At 41.7% G+C, this 22,591-nt stretch overlaps 1 protein-coding gene across 1 annotated transcript in view; it reads left to right on the top strand.

The window, feature by feature from the left end:
- Positions 1–22,591, top strand: part of Hormad2 (HORMA domain containing 2) — a 78,626-nt gene that overhangs the window by 30,192 nt on the left and 25,843 nt on the right. Inside the window, exons 11-12 of the mRNA XM_051165384.1 lie at positions 13,349–13,355; positions 18,027–18,031. Coding sequence (XP_051021341.1) covers positions 13,349–13,355; positions 18,027–18,031 — 12 coding nt within the window. The remainder of the gene's footprint in view (positions 1–13,348; positions 13,356–18,026; positions 18,032–22,591) is intronic.

Below are 22,591 nucleotides of genomic sequence, written 5' to 3'. Positions count from 1 at the left end.
TAGTTGTGAGCCACCATGTGGTTGCTGGGAATTGAACTCAGGACCTCTGAAAGAGTAGACAGTGCTCTTAATAGCTGAGCCATCTCTCTAGTCCAATACTATTACTATAAATGGCATTGTAATAAACATCTCGCAGGTGTCCTTTCCTTACTTTGTATTGGGTACACAGTAGCAGGAGTGAGATTTACATAGTTTTGAAATTTATATAGCTCTTGAATGAATATTATCAAATCATTTTTCAGAAACTTCCAGTTTTCTCATCTCATGAGGATGCCTTTTTTAAAAAATAATTTTAAAAAGATTTATTTATCTATTATTTATAGTATTCTGCCTGCATATTAGCTTGCACGCCAGTAGAGGGCACCAGATCTCAGTATAGATGGTTGTGAACCACCATGTGGTTGCTAGGAATTGAACTCAGGACCTTTGGAAGAGCAGACAGTGTCCGTCTCTCCAGCCTGAAGATGGCCTTTTAATAATGACAACTACTTGATAAATCTGGCTGCCTTGTGAAGGGGTCAGCTCCCCATTGCCAGCTCTGCTCATGTCCACTACATGCATACATACACATTGCCTGCCTGTCTGTCTGTCTATCCATCTACATACATGCACATATACTTTTGTTCAAGATAGAATATAGGTGATTGTCTTTAGAATGTTACAAAAAAAAAAAATAATGATGCCAAGGGATGTTTGAGCAAAATTGATCTCTGGGATGTGTTTTGAATTCCTGTTAAGAATGGCACCACGACGCATGGTGGCTCATGCCTGTAATCCCAGCACTCTGACCAAGAGGCATTTGGCATTTTGATTAGTCAGGAGAGGCTGGAACTCAGATTGTTTGTTTATGTGGTTGTGTGGGATCCTATGTGAGAGCTTGGGCTTTAGCTACATGCTTTGCACGTCATACATACTATTACCTTGGCCTGCTAAGAAGCTATCCTGCTCCTGTCTCCTGTAGTAAGTAAGTTCTTTCACTTGTGAAGGGAGATGTACTGATGGAAAATTTTCATCCATTAACATCTAGAAATCATGGACATGCAGTACTAGGACTCCTTACATCCTGTCTGTGCAGCTACTTAGGATCTTTTCTCACCCTAGTTGTAGGACCTGAGTAAGGGTGGTGGAGCTCTGCTTAGGGGGCCAAGGCATAAGGAGGAAGGGCATTTGCTTCTATGGTATCATGACAGCCAGCCACTGCATCAACCCACCCCTTTCACTGCTTCTATCAAACTGCTGCCATCTGTACACTTTCAGCCTTGGAGCTATCCAGACACACATTTTTAAGTATGATTGGCTGGAAAGGTTTATTTAATGATCTCTATATATTGATAATGCAAAGGAGTTGAAGTTGGGAGCAGGGTAGTTGAATATCAAGTTTAAGGCACATGTAGAGCTTGATGTGTTGTCAGTTTTTTGGTAAGTTGGTGATGCCCCTTGATTTCTGAAAGTCTCTGAGCTTGGCAAAGTTCTGAACTTCACATGTTACCATAACGTTAATTTCTAAGCCTTGTAAACCAGCAGAGTAGTTGTAGCTGCTGCACTGAAGTAGCTTGACTATCACTGGGCTACCAGTGTAGTTGTTTATAGTGAATAGGCCGTTGGTCTTGGAATGTGTCATGATTTATAAGCTAAAATCCCAAAAGCCAAACCTGGCATTCCATATATAGAAGGCAGCTGGGCATGGTGGTGCACCCCTGCAATTCCAGCACTGGGGAGGCAGAGGCAGGCAGATCTCTGTGAGTTCGAGGCCAGCCTGGTCTACAAAGAGAGTCCAGAACAGCCAGGGCTACACATAGAAGAGCTGTCTTGTAAAAACAAACAAACAAACAAACAAACAAACCATATATAGAAAGCACAAAAATTTTTAAGAATTAGGGAGACTGGAAGTGGTAGTATACAACTTAGTTTGGTCTTCAGTTGGTCAAATGCCTTTGATGGTCTTTGCCAGAAGAGAGGCTTTCTTGATTCTCCCTTTAATGCTTCTCACTAGTAGGATATAATTTAGGGACCATATTTAGCAAAAACTTTTTATGCCTAGAAACCCTCAAAGATGTCTCGTAGGCTTGGGGTTAAACAACACAATGTTAGCCTGCTTTCCACTGGGGAACAGTGTACAGGCTTCTAGGGTGAGAATCCTACATGTTGGACTTTATGAAAGGTCATCAGCAAGGAAATTTAAAGTGATTATGGTGTCCTGGTGTAGTGGCCATACCCATAACATCAGCACTTGGGAGACAGAGGAAGAAACAGATTTAAGGCCAGCCTGATCTACATAGCAAGTTTTAGGTCAGCCATTGCTACAGAGTGACTCTGTCTTTGTCTACATGTCTGTCTGTCTGTCTATTTGTCTGCCCTCCGCTCACACATGCATGCACACATACAAACATGTTACACACACAGTCACAGACACATGAAGAAGAAAGAAAAAGTTTCTATGATATAGTAGTCTGATCTGTCTTGTGGCATATCAATAACCCATTATCACTGTATTTAAACAGGATTCCATTGTAAAGTTGTAATGTTACTAGGTCTTGGACTAATGCATTACCAAACGAGTGGACTGTCCCTCAGTCCCTAAGGCAACACCATCCAGGTATACTGAATAGCTTCTTGAGATTTGGAGTTCCTCCATTTAAAAATAAAGATGTCATGTATCTGGGTAAAATGGTATATAAAGCAGGTGTAGTTTAAAATTAAAACAGTAAAATATTTAGTTGGCCCTTGAGTGGAGTCTAGAATTTCAGGACCATAAAAACAAACACGAACAACAACTTCACCCTAAGACCCTGCGCATGGTGGTGGCTCCTGCGTGGGCTGCTGAGCGTCAGGCTGGAGACAGGCACGCTTGAGTAAGCCAGTAGCCAAGAATTCTTGTAGTAGAGTCTGTATTTCACAAGGACATTTGGATTTAAGGGGAATTACCTTTTCTAAGAATATTGGACCCACAGTTTTAATTTGATCTGACCAGGGAATAATTAATAGCATGCCCTGGGGTTATGACTAAACCCAATACTCCTTGAAAGATAGTAAGAGGAGAAGCTTTTCCTGTTTAAAAAGCAAATGAATACCCTGTTCTGGGGGCACCTCCAAATTTGGCTTCCAGTCAGTGAACTGTGTCTTTCTCATTTAATCAATAGATCCCTTCCTAACAAAGGGTGGTATGTTCCAGGACATAAAAAAAAAAACTCCATAAAGAAATTGATCTGGAGGCCAGGCATGGTGGCGCACACCTTTAATGCCAGCACTTGGGAGGCAGAGGCAGGTGGATCACTGTGAGTTCCAGGCCAGCCTGGTCTACAAAGTGAGTCCAGGACAGCTGAGGCTGCACAGAGAAACCCTGTCTCAAAAAAAAGGAAAAAAAGAAAGAAAGAAAGAAAGAAAAAAGGAAGAAATTGATCTGGAATCAAGGCATGGTGGCACACACCTGTGACCCCAGCTGTGAGGTTTAATCAGGAGAATCAAGAGTTCAAGGCCAGTGTCAGCTATACAGTGTGGTGGTGATGGTGGCCTGTTGTCTGGGTACCAGTTCCACAAGCGAGAGAAAAGGTGACAGTCTAGCATACAGAGTACTCTGGTCTGATAAAAGGCCCAGTGGAACATCAGAACAGAATAACCAGACACACCCAGTATCAACAAAGAGTCAAATGATTTCGCCTACATGGAGAATGACACAATAAATAATTTTTAAAAGAAAAATAGCTAAGCATGGTGTTACATGCCTTTAATTCCAGCTCTTGGGAGACAGAAGCAGGCAAATCTGAGTTTGAGGCCAGCCTGGTCTACAGAGTGAGTTCCAGGATTGCAAGGGCTACACAGGGAAACCCTATCTCAGAAAACCAGAAAAAACAACAGAGTTGGGTTTTCATCCCTTTTTTGACTAATCTTCTAGGCCTTGTAACACGTTAGCTTCATTATCCACTTCTTTATACCCTTGGCAAGACAGGTAAGGAGATGGTTCCGTTTGTTCCCTGTGGGCATCATTCACAACTGCAATCCCCTTTAGGGTTTGTTTTTGTTTTTGCCTGTATCTTAGTTACTATTCTATGCTGTGAAGAAACTCCATAACCAAGGCAGATTATAACAGAAAACATTTACCTGGGGTCTTGCTTACAGTTTCATGTCCAAATCTGAAATGGGGAAGAAGACATACACTCTAATGAAAGCCACCCACCTCTCTAGTTAGCTGTGTCTGTTAATGCTAAACTTTCAAGTAGGTTCCAGCTTTGTGCAAGAGTCCCATAGGAGAAGTAAAGGCTAGCTTCCTGAGGAGCATAGCAAGGCAGAAGGGGTCTGGTGCCACGTGGAAGTGGTGGTAGTAGAGAAAGCACTAAGGAGAGAGGGTGTCAGGAGACCCTGAATCCAGCCATGAGGTTTGCGCATAGGGGGTGTCATATAGAATATAGTGCCTATTTCTTCTCAAAGAAGGGTTGTTTTATTTGTAATGACAACTGTAGGCTGTATAGATGCTGTAGGATTTTTTTTTTTTTAATATTTGAATCTTGGATAACTGAACATAGGTCTATGTGTACCAATTTCCTACTTTTCTTGTCTCTTGCAACAGCAGTTCAGATATAAAATGGCATTAGAATTTAGAAAGCCATTAAAAGGCTGCATAGTAAGAGTATACTGAGCCAAGTCTGATGACGTATGCCGTCACATGCAAACACATTGGGAGATAGGGACAGACGGAGCGATGAGTTTGAGGCCAGCCTGCTTTGCATATTGGATTCCAGGTCAGCCAGGGCTACATACATTTCCAAATCAAAACAACCAGTCAAATAAACAAAACAACCATATTGAGGCCAAAGACAACTATCTTCTTTTTCTTTAGAGAAAGAATCCTTTGGAATATTTTTAGAGCCTCCATACTTAGTATTCCTATAAATCTAGTGCCTAACAGTAAGTGGTCCTGGAATGTAATATAAAACCCTACCTACCACACACACACGCACGCACGCACGCACGCACGCACGCACGCACGCACGCACACACACACACACACACAGACAAGCTAGGCTTATGGATCTGTAACAATACGTCATGGGTAGTCTGAGACAGTGCAGCCTGGATCTGTAAAGGAATCTATCCTGGCTCTCTAGTTTTAAGGAAATTGAACAGGTAAAGAGTGGGTGTATATATGTATGTTCACGTATGTGTCAGATTCTTAGGGTTCCAGCTGTTGTGAAACACCGTGACTAAAAGCAACCTGAGGAGAAAAGGGTTTATTTCAATTCATATCACAGTTCATCATCAAAGGTAGTCAGGGAGAGAACTCAAACAGGGCGGGAACATGAAGGCAGGAGATGGTGCAGAGGTCCTGAGGAGGTGCTGCTTACTGGCCTGCTCCCCCTTGTTCTCCTCTCTCTCTCTCTCTCTCCTCTCCTCTCCTCTCTTCTCTCCTCTCCTCCTCTCTCTCTCTCTCTCTCTCTCTCTCTCTCTCTCTCTTTTTTGAGACAGGGTTTCTCTGTGTAGCCCTTGCTGTCCTGGACTCACTTTGTAGACCAGGATGGCCTCGAACTCACAGAGATTCATCTGCCTCCCCTAGTGCTGGAATTACAGCATAGGCCACTGCCCTCAGCTGTGCCTACTTTGTTGTAGAAAGAACCCAGGCCCACCAGCCCAGGCGTGGCACCACCCACAATGGGCTGGGCCCTCCTACATCAATCACTAATTTAAAAAATGCCCTGCAGGCCTGCCCACAGCCCGAGCTGATGAAGGCTTTGGAGTTCTCTACTCTCAGATGACTCTAGCTTGTATCAAGCTGTCCTAAAATCTAGCCAGCACAGTGGTGTGGGTGTGTCCAGGGTTGATGTATGTCTCTTCAGTTGCTCTACATTTTATTGACTGAGGCAAGAGTTTTCAGTTGCACTCAAAGATTGCTGACCGGCCAGTCTAGCTAGCTAGTTGGCTCAGGGGATTTCCCGTCAGCCTCCCAGGAACTGGGATTACAGCTGGGCCACCCTGCCTGCCTAGCTTTTACATGGGTTTTGAGGATCTGAACTTCAGTTGAGTACTTGTGCAGAAAGCAGTTTATTCACTGAGCCATCCTCCCAGTCCACACATGATTTTGGTTGTGAGCCTAACCTTTAATGGCTGAGCCATCTCTCCAGCCCCATAGACGCTAATTTTCATGCTAGTTCTAATCAAAACCCAAATCACGATCCAATTTATGTACTAGGTTAAAACAACAAATAAGGTGTTTGAGGAAACAGTAGGCGCTTTATGGCGAGAGCATGCAAGTGTATCTGAGTTGGTGGTGCCGTGTACAGTAAGAATGGCCTAGTTTGGAAGGGAGTCTTTCCCACCATCAGAATATAATCAAGGCATTCTTTTCCTCAAAGAAAGTACAGAGGGTAGGGACGCAGACAGTGGGTTCCAAGGCAGATGGCAGCAGTGTGGAAAGAAGGGAAGAAGAGAAAAGGGAAAATAAACCACACTAAATAAGCAACAACAAAACACAGGACAGAAGACTTGAACCTGTCAGATGACATAGTAACCACTTTTGGTGATTTTCGACCTAGGATGGCTGGCCCCATGGAGGTCTTCTCACAGGCCCAGAGTCTTAGATGAGGGGTGAGACAAGAAGATGAGAGGAACTTAAACCCTGGAACTCAGACATGGCTATAGTCTATAACCTTCACCAGGTCCCAGTGATGGACGATTCCACTGTCCAACTACCACATACAAGTGTCAGAAAGCGTAAAGGAGAGGAGGTTTCTGCCCACAGGATGGAAGAACTGACAGACTCAGTGATGTCCAGAGACAGCTTACTGGTTATGGTCACGCTGGAGAAGGGAAGACCCAGGCAACTGCTTTGTTATGGTTGGAGGTGATGTTTGGGGTTGCATGTTGAGCAGCTTTTGATGTCCCTGTGCCTCCCTGCAGGGTTACTAGGATCGCATTGATGTCCCCGTGCCTCCCTGCAGGGTTACTAGGATCGCATTGATGTCCCCGTGCCTCCCTGCAGGGTTACTAGGATCGCATTGGGCACAAGGAGACTTTGATCAATACAGCAATTACAGAAATGACTGAGACACAGAGAACAAACCATCAGGAAAAAATTTTACTAGGAAGAAAGGGGGTGAGGGACTAGGAGACAGCGTTGATTGCGTGAGATTCAGGCCGTCTGCTGACAAAGGAAAAGATAGACTTTGTCAGGTGGTCTCAGGTTTGATCAGTTTGGTTTGTCATAACAGCTGTGTGGCTGTGTGTCACCGGAGCCACCCTTAGCCTGCACCTGGCTTTGTTCGCCTTTCTGTTGTCTCTTGTGATAAAAAATAAAACGAACACTATGAATGTAACATAGATATAATTCCCGATTGTTTCATGGTTCTTCTTGCTGTAGGTAGTTTATTGTATATAAGTGTAATAATATAAATATCTATGTAAAACAATTAATTAAAAAGATAAAATGACAGGCACATTTTGGTGGGTCATACACTTATACATTAAAGGCATGAGATTTCTGTTGCGTGTGCAGCTGTAAATTTCCCTATGAGCCATGTGTTAGCTGTGTGTGTTCTGTTGTGTTTCTTTTACTTTGGTTCACAGTGTTTTCTGCTTTCTCTGTGATATATTTGAATACTTAAGGGTATGTTGATTGCAGATCTGGGCAACACAAATGGCCTTTGATGGGGGAAAAAAGAGACGAAGTTGGGTAGGAAGGGAAGCGGGGTGGGTACATAGATCTGGGAAGAGTTTAGAAAGGCGAATCAGACTCACTGTAAAGGGATATGCTGATTACTTCTTGTTTGTTTTTTTTGCAGTACCGGGAATGGAATCCAGGGACTTCAGCATGCTGGGCAAGTATTCTACTATGAGCTATATCTCCAGCTTTGTTTGTTTGTTTATATTTTAATTTTTTACATTCATCTGGTGTGTGTGTGTGTGTGTGCGCGCGCGCGCGCGCGCATGTGTGTTTAATGGTCAGAAGACAACTTGTGGGATTCAATTTTCTCCTTCTAGCATGTGTGTTCCAAGGATCACACTTAGGTCATCAGGCTTGAAGGCAAGCATCGTTACCTGCTGAGTCATCTGTCTAATCTGATTGTTTCTTTCTTTCTTTGTTTTCGAGACAGGGTTTCTCTGTGTAGCCCTTGCTGTCCTGGAATTCACTCTGTAGACCAGGCTGGCCTTGAACTCTGTGATCTGTCTGCCTTTGCTTTCCAACTGCGATTAAAAGCATGCACCTCCATGCCCGACTTGGTTTATTTTCTATATAAGACTGATTGGCACTATGTAGGCCAAGCTGGTCTATAATTTACTATGTAACCCAAAATGGCCTGAAGCTCATAATTTTTTTCCTTAGCCTCTCAGGTACTGGGATTACAGGCACATGGTGCCATCCATGCCTTCACTGAAGTTAATGCCCACACAGTTTTTAGTGTCCCAATTTTTTTTCTTTATTGGTTTCTTATTTCATTCTAATGCAGTAAGAGAACTGCTTTTTTATTTCTATTTTAAAATATTTACCAAAATTTGTTTTAAAAAATTATCAAATTTACAGTTTATGCTGGAAGATGTCTTGTTGGATTATGATGTGGCATTTTTTTTTTCTTCAGTTGCTTAGTGATTTGAGGTCTATGAATATTATTGTTCAATTGCCTGTTTTTGTTTTATTTTGTTTTGTTTTGTTGGTTTTTCTAGACAGGGTTTCTCTGTGTAGCCTTGGCTGTCCTGGACTCACTTTGTAGACCAGGCTGCCTCGAACTCACAGCGACCCACCTGTCTCTGCCTCTTCAGTGCTGGGATTAAAGGCGTGCGCCACCACGTCTAGTGCCTGTTTGATTTTATATCCTTTTATTGGGCATGTGCATTTGTTTAATGGATTGACCCTTTTATCGTCATAAAATTCCCTTCATTATCTCCAGCAACAGCCTCTGTTTATTGATAGTTTAATCCAGTTGCATTTAATACTAGCATTAATACAGTTGTAGTTATAATTGCTGTTTTAATTTTTCCTGTGTGTTTTAATATCTTTTTCCTCATTTATTTCTTCTTTACTATTTTTCTTTGCATGAAGTAATTGAAACATTTAAATTTATTTTATGATTATCAGTATATTTTGGGTTATTTTTAATGGGTTCTTTAGAGTTTATACATGCTAACCTATACAGAAAATACGTAAAACACACATATATGTGTGTATATGTGTATACAATTTATCAATGTCATTTTCAACTACATACTAGTTTAATTCCAGTGTGATATTTCAGTGTTAGCCTTACATAGCTCCAGTACTCTTCCTCTTTTTGTGTTATTGTTTTATATATTATACTGGTTAATGTTAAAAGTACAACCATTGTTATTGTTACTACTTTACTTTTGTAGCCATAACCATTTTCCTAGCTAAGTGCAACTTTCTTCCCAGTGCCTCTTTTCTTTACTGTCTGTTCTGTGTGTATGTGTGTGTACAGTGTGTGTTCATGTGTGCCATGGCACTTTGGTGAGGGGTCAAGGACAATATTGGGTATCAGTTTTCTGCTTAGTTTGAAGTGGGGTCTCTTGTCATTTGATGCTGTGTACAGAAGGCCAGTGGTTCACAAACTTCTGGGAATTTTCTCAAACACCGCAGGAGTTCTGGGATAGCAGGTGTGGCCGCATGGGTTCTGGGCTAACAGGTATGGGCTTTGCATGGATTCTGGGGATTAGAACACACATGTCCTCACACAAGCACTTTGCCTGCTGAGCTGTCTTCCCAGCTCCCAGTGCCTCTTTTCTTATTAATTTTAGTTAGCATACAAAATACCAGGTTTCACTGGGACTTTTAATAAATGCTTTTCCTTGTGTTTTGCTAGTTTCCACCCTGTTATCCTCCTTTGGCCCCCTTAGTCTTCCCGCTGGGCTCACTCCTCCAGCTAGCTTCCCATCTGCTTTCCTGCCATGCATGGTTTGCATTGGAGAGAAAATAATCGACATTTAACTTTTCGGGCTCAGCTTACTGAACATGATGGTTACCTTCTCTAATTGACACTTGTCAGTACAGGCAAAAGATATTAGACCTATTTGTGTTATAAATGAAACTACAATATACATATTATTTTATACAATTTATTTTTTATTCATTTAATAAAAGAAATAAAAATATGCATTAATACTGCTTTTGAAAATTGAATTCAAGAGCAGTTTTAGCAGTACTCTTTGTTTTCTTTGGTTTTTGAAATGAGTGGGGTTCTTGATTAAGTATAGCTGTATACATTGCTGAAAGATGGGCATACATTTGTTTAGGTGACGTCACTGTTGTATGAATGTCACAGAATGTACTTCCACAAACCTAGATGAGGTCGCCTATAACATACCTAAACATCATGCTATAACCTATTGTCACAGGCTGCAAACCTAGAAAGGGTATCACTGTACAGGCAGTTACAGCACAGTACTGAGTATTTATGGTACATTTTAGAATGGCTTACTTCCATTCCACAAAGACGTTCGCCAGGCTGTAAGTTGCTCTCTGTGAGTCAGTAACTGAGGGGTGAGTGACTGTGAAAGCCCCTGTTACTTCACCCCACTGCAGACTGTTGATTGGCACACTACATTTAGACTAGCCTAAATATTTATTTATTTGTGTTTTGAGATAGGGTTTCTCTGTGTAACAGCTCTGGCTGTCTTGGAACTCACTCTGTAGACCAGACAGGCCTCAAACTCACATCAATTGATGATCAATTAGTTTACTTTAACATTTTAGCATTATAAATATTTTAGCATTATGACACATTTTTATTTATTTACAATAACACTCAACTTAATATACACATTCATATAGCTATACATAGAGTTTCTATGTATTCTAGCAACGTTTTTTATTAAAATTTATTTTTATTTTAAAAACTTGTTTATATAAACAAAACCACACTGGACATGGTGGCACACATTTGAGAGGCAGACATAGGTAGATTTCTGTGAGTTCGAGGCCAGTCTGGTCTACAAAGTGAGTTCTAGGACAGCCAGGGCTATACAGAGAAATCCTGTCTTGAAAAACAAACAAACTTATACATGAACCCAGGGATAGAAATTTGACCTTTTAGATAAAGTAGCAACTGGAGTTCTGGTCTTTTCCCTGCTTCTTATGGCTAATTATTGCTGTTTAATAGTTGAATGATTGGCTAGATTATTGTAATCAAATTGACTTTTCATCTGCAGGACTGCAGGACGTTGCTACTCAGGGATTCCACCCTGGGTTTGTTCATAGTCACTCTGGGATGATAGTGCGGTGTCTGTTTTATGTGTTTGTTTTTAGATATAGTCTCACTATGTGCTGTTGGCTGGCCTAGAACTTTCCATGAAAACCAAGCTGCTCTCACATTCAAAGATCTGCCTGTCTTTGCCTCCTAAGCACTAAGATTAAAGGTGTACTGGGATGAGAAGAGTTTCATATGGCTTCTTCTGTCTCTTTACAACACCATGCACAGGGCTTAAATGTGCTCATCTAACTGCTGGTGATCGATTCACTGTTTTCAAAAGTGCCCCCCAACCCCCAATCACAAGTTGCTAGTTTAGTTCAGTCATGGTTGAACTCATTTGAAGGAAGGGGTGTTTCTGGGGTTTTATGTTTGAAAATTGCTCTGACCCCAGAAAAAATGACCTGCTTCCTGATTCTTTCCCATGAAAGAAGCACCTTACCTGTATCTCCAATAAGCGACTGATCTCTTTTCAGCTGTTATTTAACTTCCTTGAAAACAGTCTCTGACTCACAGTTGTGGGCTAGGGGTGAGGATGGCACTGTTTCCCTGAGTAGCAGGGTGCTTCAGATGCTGTAGTGGGCAGTAGTTCTCATGGCTGGGGCAGCTGCTAGTGAAGACAACTTCAGGGAGCTGAGGGTTGTTTTGGCTTGACATGTCCATGGCTGTAGTCTGTGATGGTGTGAGACTCTGCAGCTCCTTACATCTTGATGGATAAAGAAGCAGTGATCCACTCCTAGTGACTAAACTCTGCCAGCCAGACTCCAGAACCTTCCCTAGCAAAACCACCAGCTGGAAAACAGCTGCTCAAACACATGAGCCTGTGAGGGCATTTCACATTTACTCCAGAGCAGTGCTAGGCAGAGTGGGAACAGTAGGGTCAGACTGTCCTGACTTGCCTCTCATATCATGGAAGCAGTTGCTGCCTACAAGCCAGAGCAAGAGAGGCCTGCAGAACCGCAGCGATGCTGCACACAAAGCTCATCCCTGAGGGCTGGCTGAGAGGAGGAAGATGCTGCCGTGTGCCTGTGCTTGCTCGGGACTTACAACAGCGATACTTATTTGAGGGCAAGGTAAATGTTGATATTGTCTGGCTCTGACAGTTGTCCTCAGTGTTAGAGCTTAGGGGAGTGAGCCTTGTGTTCTTGGTTCCGTCAGTCAGTCGTGGGATAGAATGGAGCAAAGTCTCATTGAGCTCAGAGGGTAGAGCAAATGGTTTTGACTCAAATACTTTTGATTTTTGTTCATATTCTTAGCAATTTCTAGTAGCTAGTCTTAAATAACAGTGTCTTCATTTGCTGTGTGCCTTATGATACTTCTAGAGAGTTTAATTTTTTTATACAGGGTTTTTGTATGGAACCTAAATTGGCATCAAATATGTGATTCGCCTGCTTTAGCCTCTGAGTGCTAGGATCACACGCATGTGACAAGTGTGATTGAGACTAATTTCTTCCTTTTTTTCTTTTTTCAAGACATAGTTTCTCTGTATAGCTCTGGCTGTCCCAGAACTCACTCTGTAGACCAGGCTGCCCTTGAGCTCACAGAGATCTGCCTGCCTCTGCCTTTCAAGTGCTGGGATTAAATGTGTGTACCACCACCACCCAGTTGAGACTACTTTATTTCGTTTGTTTGTTTGTTTCTTTCTTTCTTTGGTTTTTCGAGACAGGGTTTCTTTGTGTCACCTTGGCTGTCCTGGACTCACTTTGTAGAACAGGCTGGCCTCGAACTCATAGTGATCCACCTGCCTCTGCCTCCAGAGTGCTGGGATTAAAGGCGTGTGCTACTATGCCTATCTCAAGACTAATTTCTTTTTGCTTTTTTTAGTTAATTTATTCAGATTACAACTCAATTGTTATCCCATCACTTGTATCCTCCTGTTCTTCCCTCCCTCCCACTTTCATCCTATTTCCTTCCCCTAGGTCTATGACCAAGGGGGACTTCCTTCCCTACTATATGGATATAGGCTATCAAGTCTAATCTTAGTAACCTGCTTATTCGTTCTTTGAGTGCCATCAGGCCTCCCCACCAAGGGGAGGTTGTCAAATATGGAGCACCAGAGTTCATGGCAAAGTCACCACTCTCCACATAGGTATGGAGAATGTCCTGTCCATTGGGTAGATCAGAGTAGGGGTTTGATGTTTACTACTTGTATTGTCCTTGGTTAGTGCAATAGTTTGAGCAGACCCCCTGGGCCCCAATCCACCCATCATGATGTTCTTCATGTGAGACTAATTTCTTAAAAACAGTTTTCTCAGTTTTACCTGAGAGCAGTTCCATGGAGCTCCTTACATGGACACATGAGAAGAAGTTGATCTCTTACACAGTATTTTGCAAAGAAAACTGTAGAGGAGACAGAAAATAAATTAGAAAACTTGGTTTGCCAGGTGTGGTGGCACATACCTTTAATCCCAGCACTCAGGAGGCAGAGGCAGGCGGATTGCTGTGAGTTCAAGGCCAGCCTGGTCTACAAAACAAGTCCAGGACAGCCAAGACTAACAGAGAGACCCTGTCTTGAAAAAAAAAAAAAAAAAAAAAAAAACAAAAAAAAAAAAAAAAGAAAGAAAGAAAAAAAGAAAACTTGGTCTGAGGCTTAAGTACAAAAGGTTGGCTAACAGAACTGATTTGGGCTGTTAATGTTTATCCAAACTCACAGATGGTCCTTATTTTATTCAGATTAGATCTCAGTAAGATAAATGAAAAGAAAGCTACAGATTTAAAGAAAAACATGAGTATAACGAGGAGGAGAAATATAAAAAGTGTTTGTTTTGATAGTTTGATTTTTTTGAGACAGTTTTCTGGGTAGCCTTGGCTGTCCTGAAACTTGCTCTGTAGACCAGGTTGGCCTGAACTCAGAGATCCATCTGCCTCTGTCTCCCAAAGTGCTAGAATTAAAGGTGTGTGCTATCACTGCCTGGCCTTGTTTTGTTTTTTAAGGAGAGAGTCACAAAATGAACTGTAAATCTGGAAAATACCGTATTTGCAGCTTTAAAATATCATTAGATAGGTTTAGCAGATAAGAGACTGTTCATAGTTCAGTGGATTTGTATTGTACATCAAGAGAAACATAGCTGAAGTATATTGAAGAAAACAAAAGGCCAAAATAATAGTGTCTGGGTGCTTTGTGGGCATCAAGTGTTCTTAAACATGCACTGACTATGTGGTGCTGCAGCGCTTGCTCCTGGTGTTTAAGAAGGGGAGGGAAAACACATACTCACATAAAGGCTTGCATGTGCACATTGTATTTGCAATGTCTCCAAACTGGAGTCAACCCAGATGTCACCAGTACATCAGAGAACAAGCAAATTTATGGTGTCTTTGGAAAATGAATTGTAACCTGCAATAAAAAGAAACAACAAATACAGGCAAATATAGGTATGAATTTTATAAGTCAGAATAAAGTCAAATGAAAGGACATATTTGTGTAATTTAAAAGAAGTAAACTATGACTAGCCCAATGGTGCACTCCTTTACTCCCAGCACGTAGGAGGCAGAGGCAGGTGGCTGTCTGTGTGTTCAAGAACAGCCTAGTTTAGTCTACATATGTTCTAGGATAGCCAGGGCTACATAGTGAGACATAAGGGAATTTTTCTTAGCATGGTGAATGCGTTATATCTTCATTGTAGCTATAATTATCAAAAACAGAAAGAGATACACACTTAAAATAGTTTGATTTTATTGTACATTTCATTGTATTTTTTTTTTCTCATGGCTGTTGAATTTAAGACAGGTTCTCACTGTGGAGCTCTGGCTAGTCTGGAAGTCTCTGTGTACATTAGGTTGGCCTTGAACTCACATAGATCAGTCTGCCTCCAATTGAGTGTTAAGAAACAATGTCATAGTATTTTTTCATTTTAAAAAGTTGACTTATTGTTTATGTGTATATGTGCATCTTGGGTGCATGTAGACATGTGTGTGGTTCCTGCAGAGGCAGGAAGAGGCCATTTGACCCTCTGGAGCTGGAGTAACAGGCAGCTGTAAGCCAACTGATACGGTGCTGTGAACTGGACCTGGGTCCTCTAGAAGAGCAACAAGTGATCTTAACTCCTAATTCATAGTATTGTGATTAAAGTTCTATTTACAATCGTTACAAATTAGGGATAGCCTAAATATCCCCCAGGGAGGGATTGGTTCAATACATTTTGCTAGAGCAATAAAACAATGGCTTCACACCCCTGATGGTTGTTTCTGCATATCTGAAGCTTGTGGTTACAGTGTTAGACAACGTGAATATAAAAACTCCCATCGTCACAGAAAGTTCTGGTACATAGTGCTGGTCAGTCATCCCCAGGCTATTCAGAAACATCAGTCTCCTCTTCCATCAACCCGTAGGGTTTTCTTCCTGGTGCTGCTCTCAGCCTAGAAGCATCCTTCACCAACTTCCGGGGGATTCTTTGCGAGTATTGGGTATAGGAAGTATATTTTTGAGATCTTACATGTTGTAAAAATATCATTTTACCCCTATGCTTGCTTGATAGTCTGGGTTTTTTTTTTTTGGTTTTTCGAGACAGGGTTTCTCTGTTTAGCCTTGGCCATCCTGGACTCACTTTGTAGACCAGGCTGGCCCCAAACTCACAGCAATCCACCTGCCTCTGCCTCCCAAGTAATGGGATTATAGAGTGTGCCACCACATCCAGCTCAGTAAATACTTCAGGAAATAGAGAACCTACTAGTGAAGGATTTTTATGCAGTTTGAGCTGAAGGATGGATAAATAAATATATAAATATGTTTCATACAGGAGTTGAGAATTGTCAAAGATTACATAAAATTTTAACATGAAAGTACTTTAAAATACTACAAATATATTTAGATAATAAGTCTGTGTGACTTGAAGAAGAACATATTAATAAGACATTGTGTTCTATTTGGAACATAAGTATCTGTTTGGATATAAGTATCTCAGCTTGGTTTAAGGCCACTGGATATCATAAACTACATTATGTAAAACATTTCTCATTCCTATAGAATTTTTTTTTTCAGAACTTGTCAGAACAAGTCAAAGCTCGGTTTTGGAAAAACTATAGTAAAAGTATAAATTTCTGAGGACAGACAGAGAAGTCAGGTTTCTCCACTTGCTTTTGTGTCATAAACCTGAAGTTGTTCAAAAATTAGATTTGGATATTCTCAGAGAAGAAGGATCCACGGGAAATGTAAAGAAGTTGGTCTAACACTCAGTGGGAAGAACAGGAAGTGTAACTGTAAGTGGCCGTGAGCACCTGCACTGTTGCCTGTTTCTTTCCTTTCCTTACAGACTCCTCCTGGGACGTCCTCCTTACCAGTTCTTCCCTGCAGAAAGCAGCCTTGCTCCTTTTCTAACTGTTCTCTTCCAGCTTAACAACTTTCTAATTAAAAGGTTTCATAGTCTTTGCTCCTATTTCATTCACCTGCACCTGTTCTAGGGTGATGGCTATGTATTCTTTTTGAAACCTTCTTTCTTCTGTTTTTAAAGTCTTCTCATTTCTTTTTCATTTGTTTGAATTCTTATCCATTTCTCTCTTTTGCTTCTGTTCTCCACAGCTCTAATTGTAGGCAGCTCCAAAGCTTTGACTTGTGCTTCCTCAGTTCTCTATGCTTTTCTTCGGTGGGCCCACTCATTCTCAGAGCGTCAGACGGTCTGTGTATGCTCTTGACTTTCACAAGTCCTAGCCTGAGCCCTGACTTTGTCCCAGCTTCCATTTCTGCATCTTTAAACTGTTATTCAGTATTTCTCCCTTTATGTCTATCATGTCAGTTCAGTATGCACATGACTTTTTTCACTACCGCCCTTCCCCTTCCACACCCAGAGCACATTTCCCTATCCAATTTCCCTGCTTCTCAGTATCACCTTTATCTCAGTGTCTCAAACTTCTCCTCCCCCCAAAAAAATTCCCCTCAAGCCTTCCCTTTAAAGTGTGATCTTACTGACAAAACATGAGTCCAGACCTTCATCTGCCCCTGTGTGAATTGCCACCACGGCCTCTGTAGATCCCTCTCCACCGGCTCATCTGCTTTAACTTAACCATAACTTTCATCATATCACTTCCCTAATCAGCAAGATCTCATGGCTCCCATTTCCTACTGCATCAAGTCTAAACACCTCCCAGCTCTCAGGCTGCTCCTCGTCTGGTTCCACCCTACCTGTTTTCTTTCTCACTGTTGCCCAACACATGCTCCTTCCTGGAGTTAGGTTAGTTTCTCACTGCCCTGAGACACAGTCTAGTTCATTTATGCCTCCCTATTTTAACAATGTATTTTATCTTGTCCAAAATGCTCTTTCTATCACATATACAAATATGTCCATTTTTCATGATACTTTTCTTTTCTTCTTTTTTTTAATTTTTGTTTTTTTTTTGTTTTGTTTGTTTTTCGAGACAGGGTTTCTCTGTGTAGCCCTGTCTATCCTGGACTCACTTTATAGACCAGGCTGGCCTTGAACTCACAGCCATCCCGAATGCTGGGATTAAAGGCGTGCGCCACCATGCCCGGCTTACTTTCCTAAGTTCTTCTTGTGTCTACTTCTCTGCTTTCTATTTCTGCTGTTTCTAGTCCACTTTAATCAGATTTTCATCTTTATAGCTTTCCTAACAATATTTGCTTCTCATCCTAGTTTCATTCCTGTTGCTGTGATAAAATACCCTGATAGAAAATCACAGGGGGAGAAACCAATTACAGGTTACTGCCCATCACTGTGGGGAGGTCACAGGAGCAGGAGCTTGGAACAGCTGATCACATCACAGCCACAGTCTTGAGCAGAGAGAAGATGAATGCATATGTGGCCAGTTGCTGCGTGCCCAACTTGCATTCTCCACTCTTGATAGAATTCAGGAACCTCTGCCTAGAAAATACTACTACCCACAGTGGGTTAGATCATGTCGATTACAGACATGTGCACTGCCCAGCTCGACGTTGACGGTCCCTAAGACTGTTCCCCAGTGATCCTTTTGTTTCTTTTTTGTTTTTTTGAGAGAATGTTTCTCTGTGTAATAGCCCTGGCTGTCCTGGACTCACTTTGTAGACCAGGTTGGCCTCGAACTCACAGTTAATCCGCCTGCTCTGCCTCCCGAGTGGAGTGCTGGGATCACAGGTGCATGTCCGGCCAACTGATTCTTGGTTGTATCAAGTTGACTGTTACAGTCAACCTTACACTTCGTCTTTCCCTTTCAGTAACACCATCTTTCTTCCAGTTGCATCAGTCAAAACCCTGGGAAGCAGGCGGATCTCTGCGAGCTCAAGGCCAGCCTGGTCTACAGAATGAGTTCCAGTACAGCCTGGTCTATAGAGAGACCCTGTCTTGGAAAAACAAAAACAAACGAAACAAAAAACCCAACCCTAGGAGCCAAGGAGCCATCCTTGGTTCTTCTCACTCATAACTCACATCTAGGTCATTAGGAAATCCACTGAGCTTTCCATGTAGGAGGTATTTCAGATCAAACCACTAACTCAAATCAAATTCACTAACTGCTCCCACTCAAGCAGATAGTACATAGCACTCTGTCGAGGTCTCTCTACTCTTATTGTTTGCTCTTGCTTGATTTAGTTGACCCAAAACATCTAGAGTCATCTTTTAAAGATGTCTGTGGTCCTAGAAGCATTTCTGATAGGCTCCAGTTCAGACTGATTTTATATTCTTCCAATTTCTTCTTATTCTTTTGTCTCTAGTTTCTCTGGCATTGTGCTTTTTGACTCCTCACTTATCCATGTACTCATCACAGAGCAGTCAGTAGGTAGGTTAGAAAAGAGCAAGTGTCTTCACTTTCTAAAATATTTGTCCAAAAATATGTATGTAGCAGAAAAAACAGGTCCTTTTTCTAAAAATATTTTCCTAAAAGTCATTTTTATATGTTTATAGAGAAGCTTGAAGTTCAGCACAAATCAAGTTTTTGTTTTTATTTTTCCTGAACAATTTACTTCATTACCCCTGAAAACTTAAATGACTGTTATGTGACCCTCAGACTCTACTGAGTTTTCTCAGTTATTCTAATAATGTTCTTTATTGCAGGAGGATCCAGGTCAGACTCATATGGTTTATTTCGTTGTTAAATATCCTGGGTCTCTCTTGACTATCCTGATACTGGCATGTTTTAATAGAACAGACTGTTCATTCACTGTGCATTTGTCTGATGTTTCCTCATGATTTGATTCAGAGTGTGTGTGTTTTTAAGTATCCAGAAGTGGTGTTGAATAGTCACTACTTACTTCGAGTGGCAGATGACCTTGATTTGTCCCATTGTTAGCTGTTTACTTGGTAGTTTGGTTAAGGCGGCGTGGCCAGGCTTCCCTCTAGTAGAGCCAGTCTCCAGCAGCATCTGCGCAGGGAAGAACCCTGAAGCTGTGCGTTGTCTCTGATTCATCAGACTTCTCTTTAGTCACTCCTATCAGTCTGAATTCATGAGGGTTTATTTTATCTCTTTCTCTCTGTTTGGATGCCCATGTCTTCTGAGATTACTCCACCAGGGAGGCAGGGAGGCTTTCGTGTCCCCGTAAGTTTTTAGTATTTCCTTGCATTATGGCTTGACAAGCTGTCCCAGACTTAGAGTTCCCCTGTCCCAGTACTAGAGTCAGCTGTTTTTCTGAGACCCCTTGGTTTGGAGTGGTTTCTTTTAGTAACCAAGATGTGGGTTCTCTCAGTGGACAGACATAGTGAATATATGTCAGAGCACAAGTGTATGAGCGCGCGCGCACGCACACACACACACACACACACACACACCCCTATATTTACCTATCTGTTGGAAGTCCATGATTTCACACTGCCTGTCCAATACTATAAAGATCATTCGGGTTTTCTCGCTTTCCATATTTGTAATTTTTCCATCAGTAAGGACGTGGGCTTTTATCATTCATAACATATTTAGTTACTTCCCTGGAATGTAACTAAATTCCCATCCTCATTTTTTCCACACACACTCACAGATAGCTATCTCACCCTCCCACCCTCGCCTCTCCACCCACCCTGCCTCCTTCCCATGCTTGGTCCTTATGTAGATGCCCTCCAAATTCTGCTCATGTTCTGACTCCTGACTGTTGGCCAGCCTTGCTTGTGACCCTCCTGACTCTGTGTAAGCTCTGAGCCCTCCTACCAATCTTGTCTTCTGGCTGGGTCCTCCGGAACCTGCTTAGGCTCCCTTCCCTTCCATGACGTTGCCTAGCTTGCTTAGACACCCCATACCAGCTCAGGACTGAGCTGATAAAGGTTGGGAAGAGGAAGAAGAGTTAAGGTTAATATTTTATTTTAAATATATATATTTTAATGTGTTGAGAAGGCTATACCATTTCTGTCCTTTACCATATTGCTTTTGTGTATTTACCAATATTAATGTCTGAAATACCATGCCAGTCAGTTGTTGCTGCTAATTTAAAAGTATGGCCTAAAAGTGTTTATTATTAGACTTACAGTTATTACAGCAGTATTATTGTTAGGATTCTGTTTCAGTCTGCCTACCTGTGAGGTCACTGCTTACCTGCCACGGGGGGGGGGGGTATGGTCCTGCCCTGGGCCATATAAAAGACACCCTTCACGTGGCACACACTCTCTCTACCTTTCTACTTCTCTACCCCTCTCTCTACTCCCCTCTACTTTCTCTCTCTCTCCTCTCTCTGGGCTGCCCCCTTCTCCCCTCATGTTCATCTAATAAAGTCTGTATAACATAATATCTGCCTGGTACCTTGTATTCTATTATCTGCCTTAATCTTTAATTTTATATATAACAATCATCTAACCCACTTTTACAATCAATAAAGACACAGACACCTGATATATTTTAGAACAGCCTTAATTCACCTGGGGCATGGCAGATATTACCTCCTAAGCTACCTTCCATTAACCCCCAGCCATCTGCTTCTAATAGGTTCTATTTGGGCTATCCCCTTCCATAATCCCAAAATACTTGCTAATGTTGTTCATCTGGGCCGTTTCTTTCATGTGGAACTTCAGAGTTCCTCCTCTGGGCCCACATGCCTCTTTCCTATCCCAAGGCGATTTTCCTCCTTCCTCCTCCTCCAGCATTTGCACTCTTCTCCTCCCAAGATCCTTCTCTCCCAAAGCCAACAAACTTTGGCCACACCTCCCCCATTCTCCCCTGCCCAGGTTTAGGCCTTTTAATCAGCCAATTAGGAATAATTTCTTAGGCAAGGTTACAAATGTCATTTGTCAAGGTTACAAATGTCATTTGTCATTTTGATGTACGTGAGTGTCTGCTCTGTAAAAGACATCTGGGTGGTAAATAATTAGCAATAAAAAACAAAGCACTGGGCCATGCTCTAACAGTTAGTGAAAAGTCAAGCCACTGAAAGAACAGCCAACTGAAATAAATGTAGAAACAAAACAACCCAAAAAAGGCTTTTTGTATTTTTTTTCATCTTCTGTTCAAATACTGTGGTATAACAACAACAGTTTCAGAGTTACTGTTGAGCAGTTAGTGATTAGTTATGTTTATGAACCTTACCCTTCCCGCTCTTTTTTCTTCTTCCTGGTTTTTCGAGACAGGGATTAGAGACATGCACCACCATACCCTGCAAAACCTTAAATCTTGAAGATGGCATTTTCTAATGCCTGAAGCCTTTGAACTACTATTCACCTTATCTTTTTTTTTTTTTTTTTTTTTTTTTTTTGGTTTTTGGTTTTTTGAGACAGAGTTTCCCTGTGTCACCTTGGCTGTCCTAGCCTCACTTTGTAGACCAGGCTGGCCTCGAACTCACAGAGATTCTCCTGCCTCTGCCTCTGCCAGTGCTGGAGTGCTGGGATTAAAGGCATGTGTCAGTACACCTGGCTCATTTTATCTTTTAAGGCTGAGAAATGCAAATATTTTACATAACGAAATTACTGCCATTCAGGTATACCACAAGATTTTGCGAAGCAATTGATTGTCCCTTAGAACTTTAAAAATTAAAATTGTCTGCAAGATATCCTTGGTAACCTTTACGTGGAAAGAAATGAAGAAAAGTTTGTGTACTGCAGTCAAAGACATTAACTCTTAGAGTTAGCCCAGGAAAAGCTAATGTCCTTAAGTGTGCCTCCAGATATTTTCAATTTATAAGCCAACCATTCCAAGAAGCTTTCTCATTCCTATCCTTGCTACACGTTTTCCTTGTGTGAATCACAAATTAGTCTTTCTTCTAAATCAGAACATGATATGAAATTTGTTTTCCTCTGAGCCACAACATACCCGAACTCCTGCAGCATTCCTTGGAAATCCTAAGTCAATGGCTCTCAACCTGCAGGTCACTACCTCTTTTAGGGCTTGAACGACCCTTTCACAGGGGTTGCACATGTACCAGGTATCCTGTATATTAGATATTTAAATTTACAACTCATAGCAGTAGCAAAATTACAGTTACAAAGTAGCAACAAAAATAATGTTATGTCTGGGGTCACCACAACATGAGTTGCAGCGTTTAGGAAGGTGAGGACCACTGCGCTGGATGCTGTGAA

The sequence above is a fragment of the Acomys russatus genome, chromosome 22 (genome assembly GCF_903995435.1).
Source record: "Acomys russatus chromosome 22, mAcoRus1.1, whole genome shotgun sequence".
NCBI classification, from domain to species: Eukaryota; Metazoa; Chordata; class Mammalia; order Rodentia; family Muridae; genus Acomys; species Acomys russatus.
Note: the sequence above shows the minus strand (reverse complement) of the source record. Positions and strands in the feature narration are given on the sequence as shown.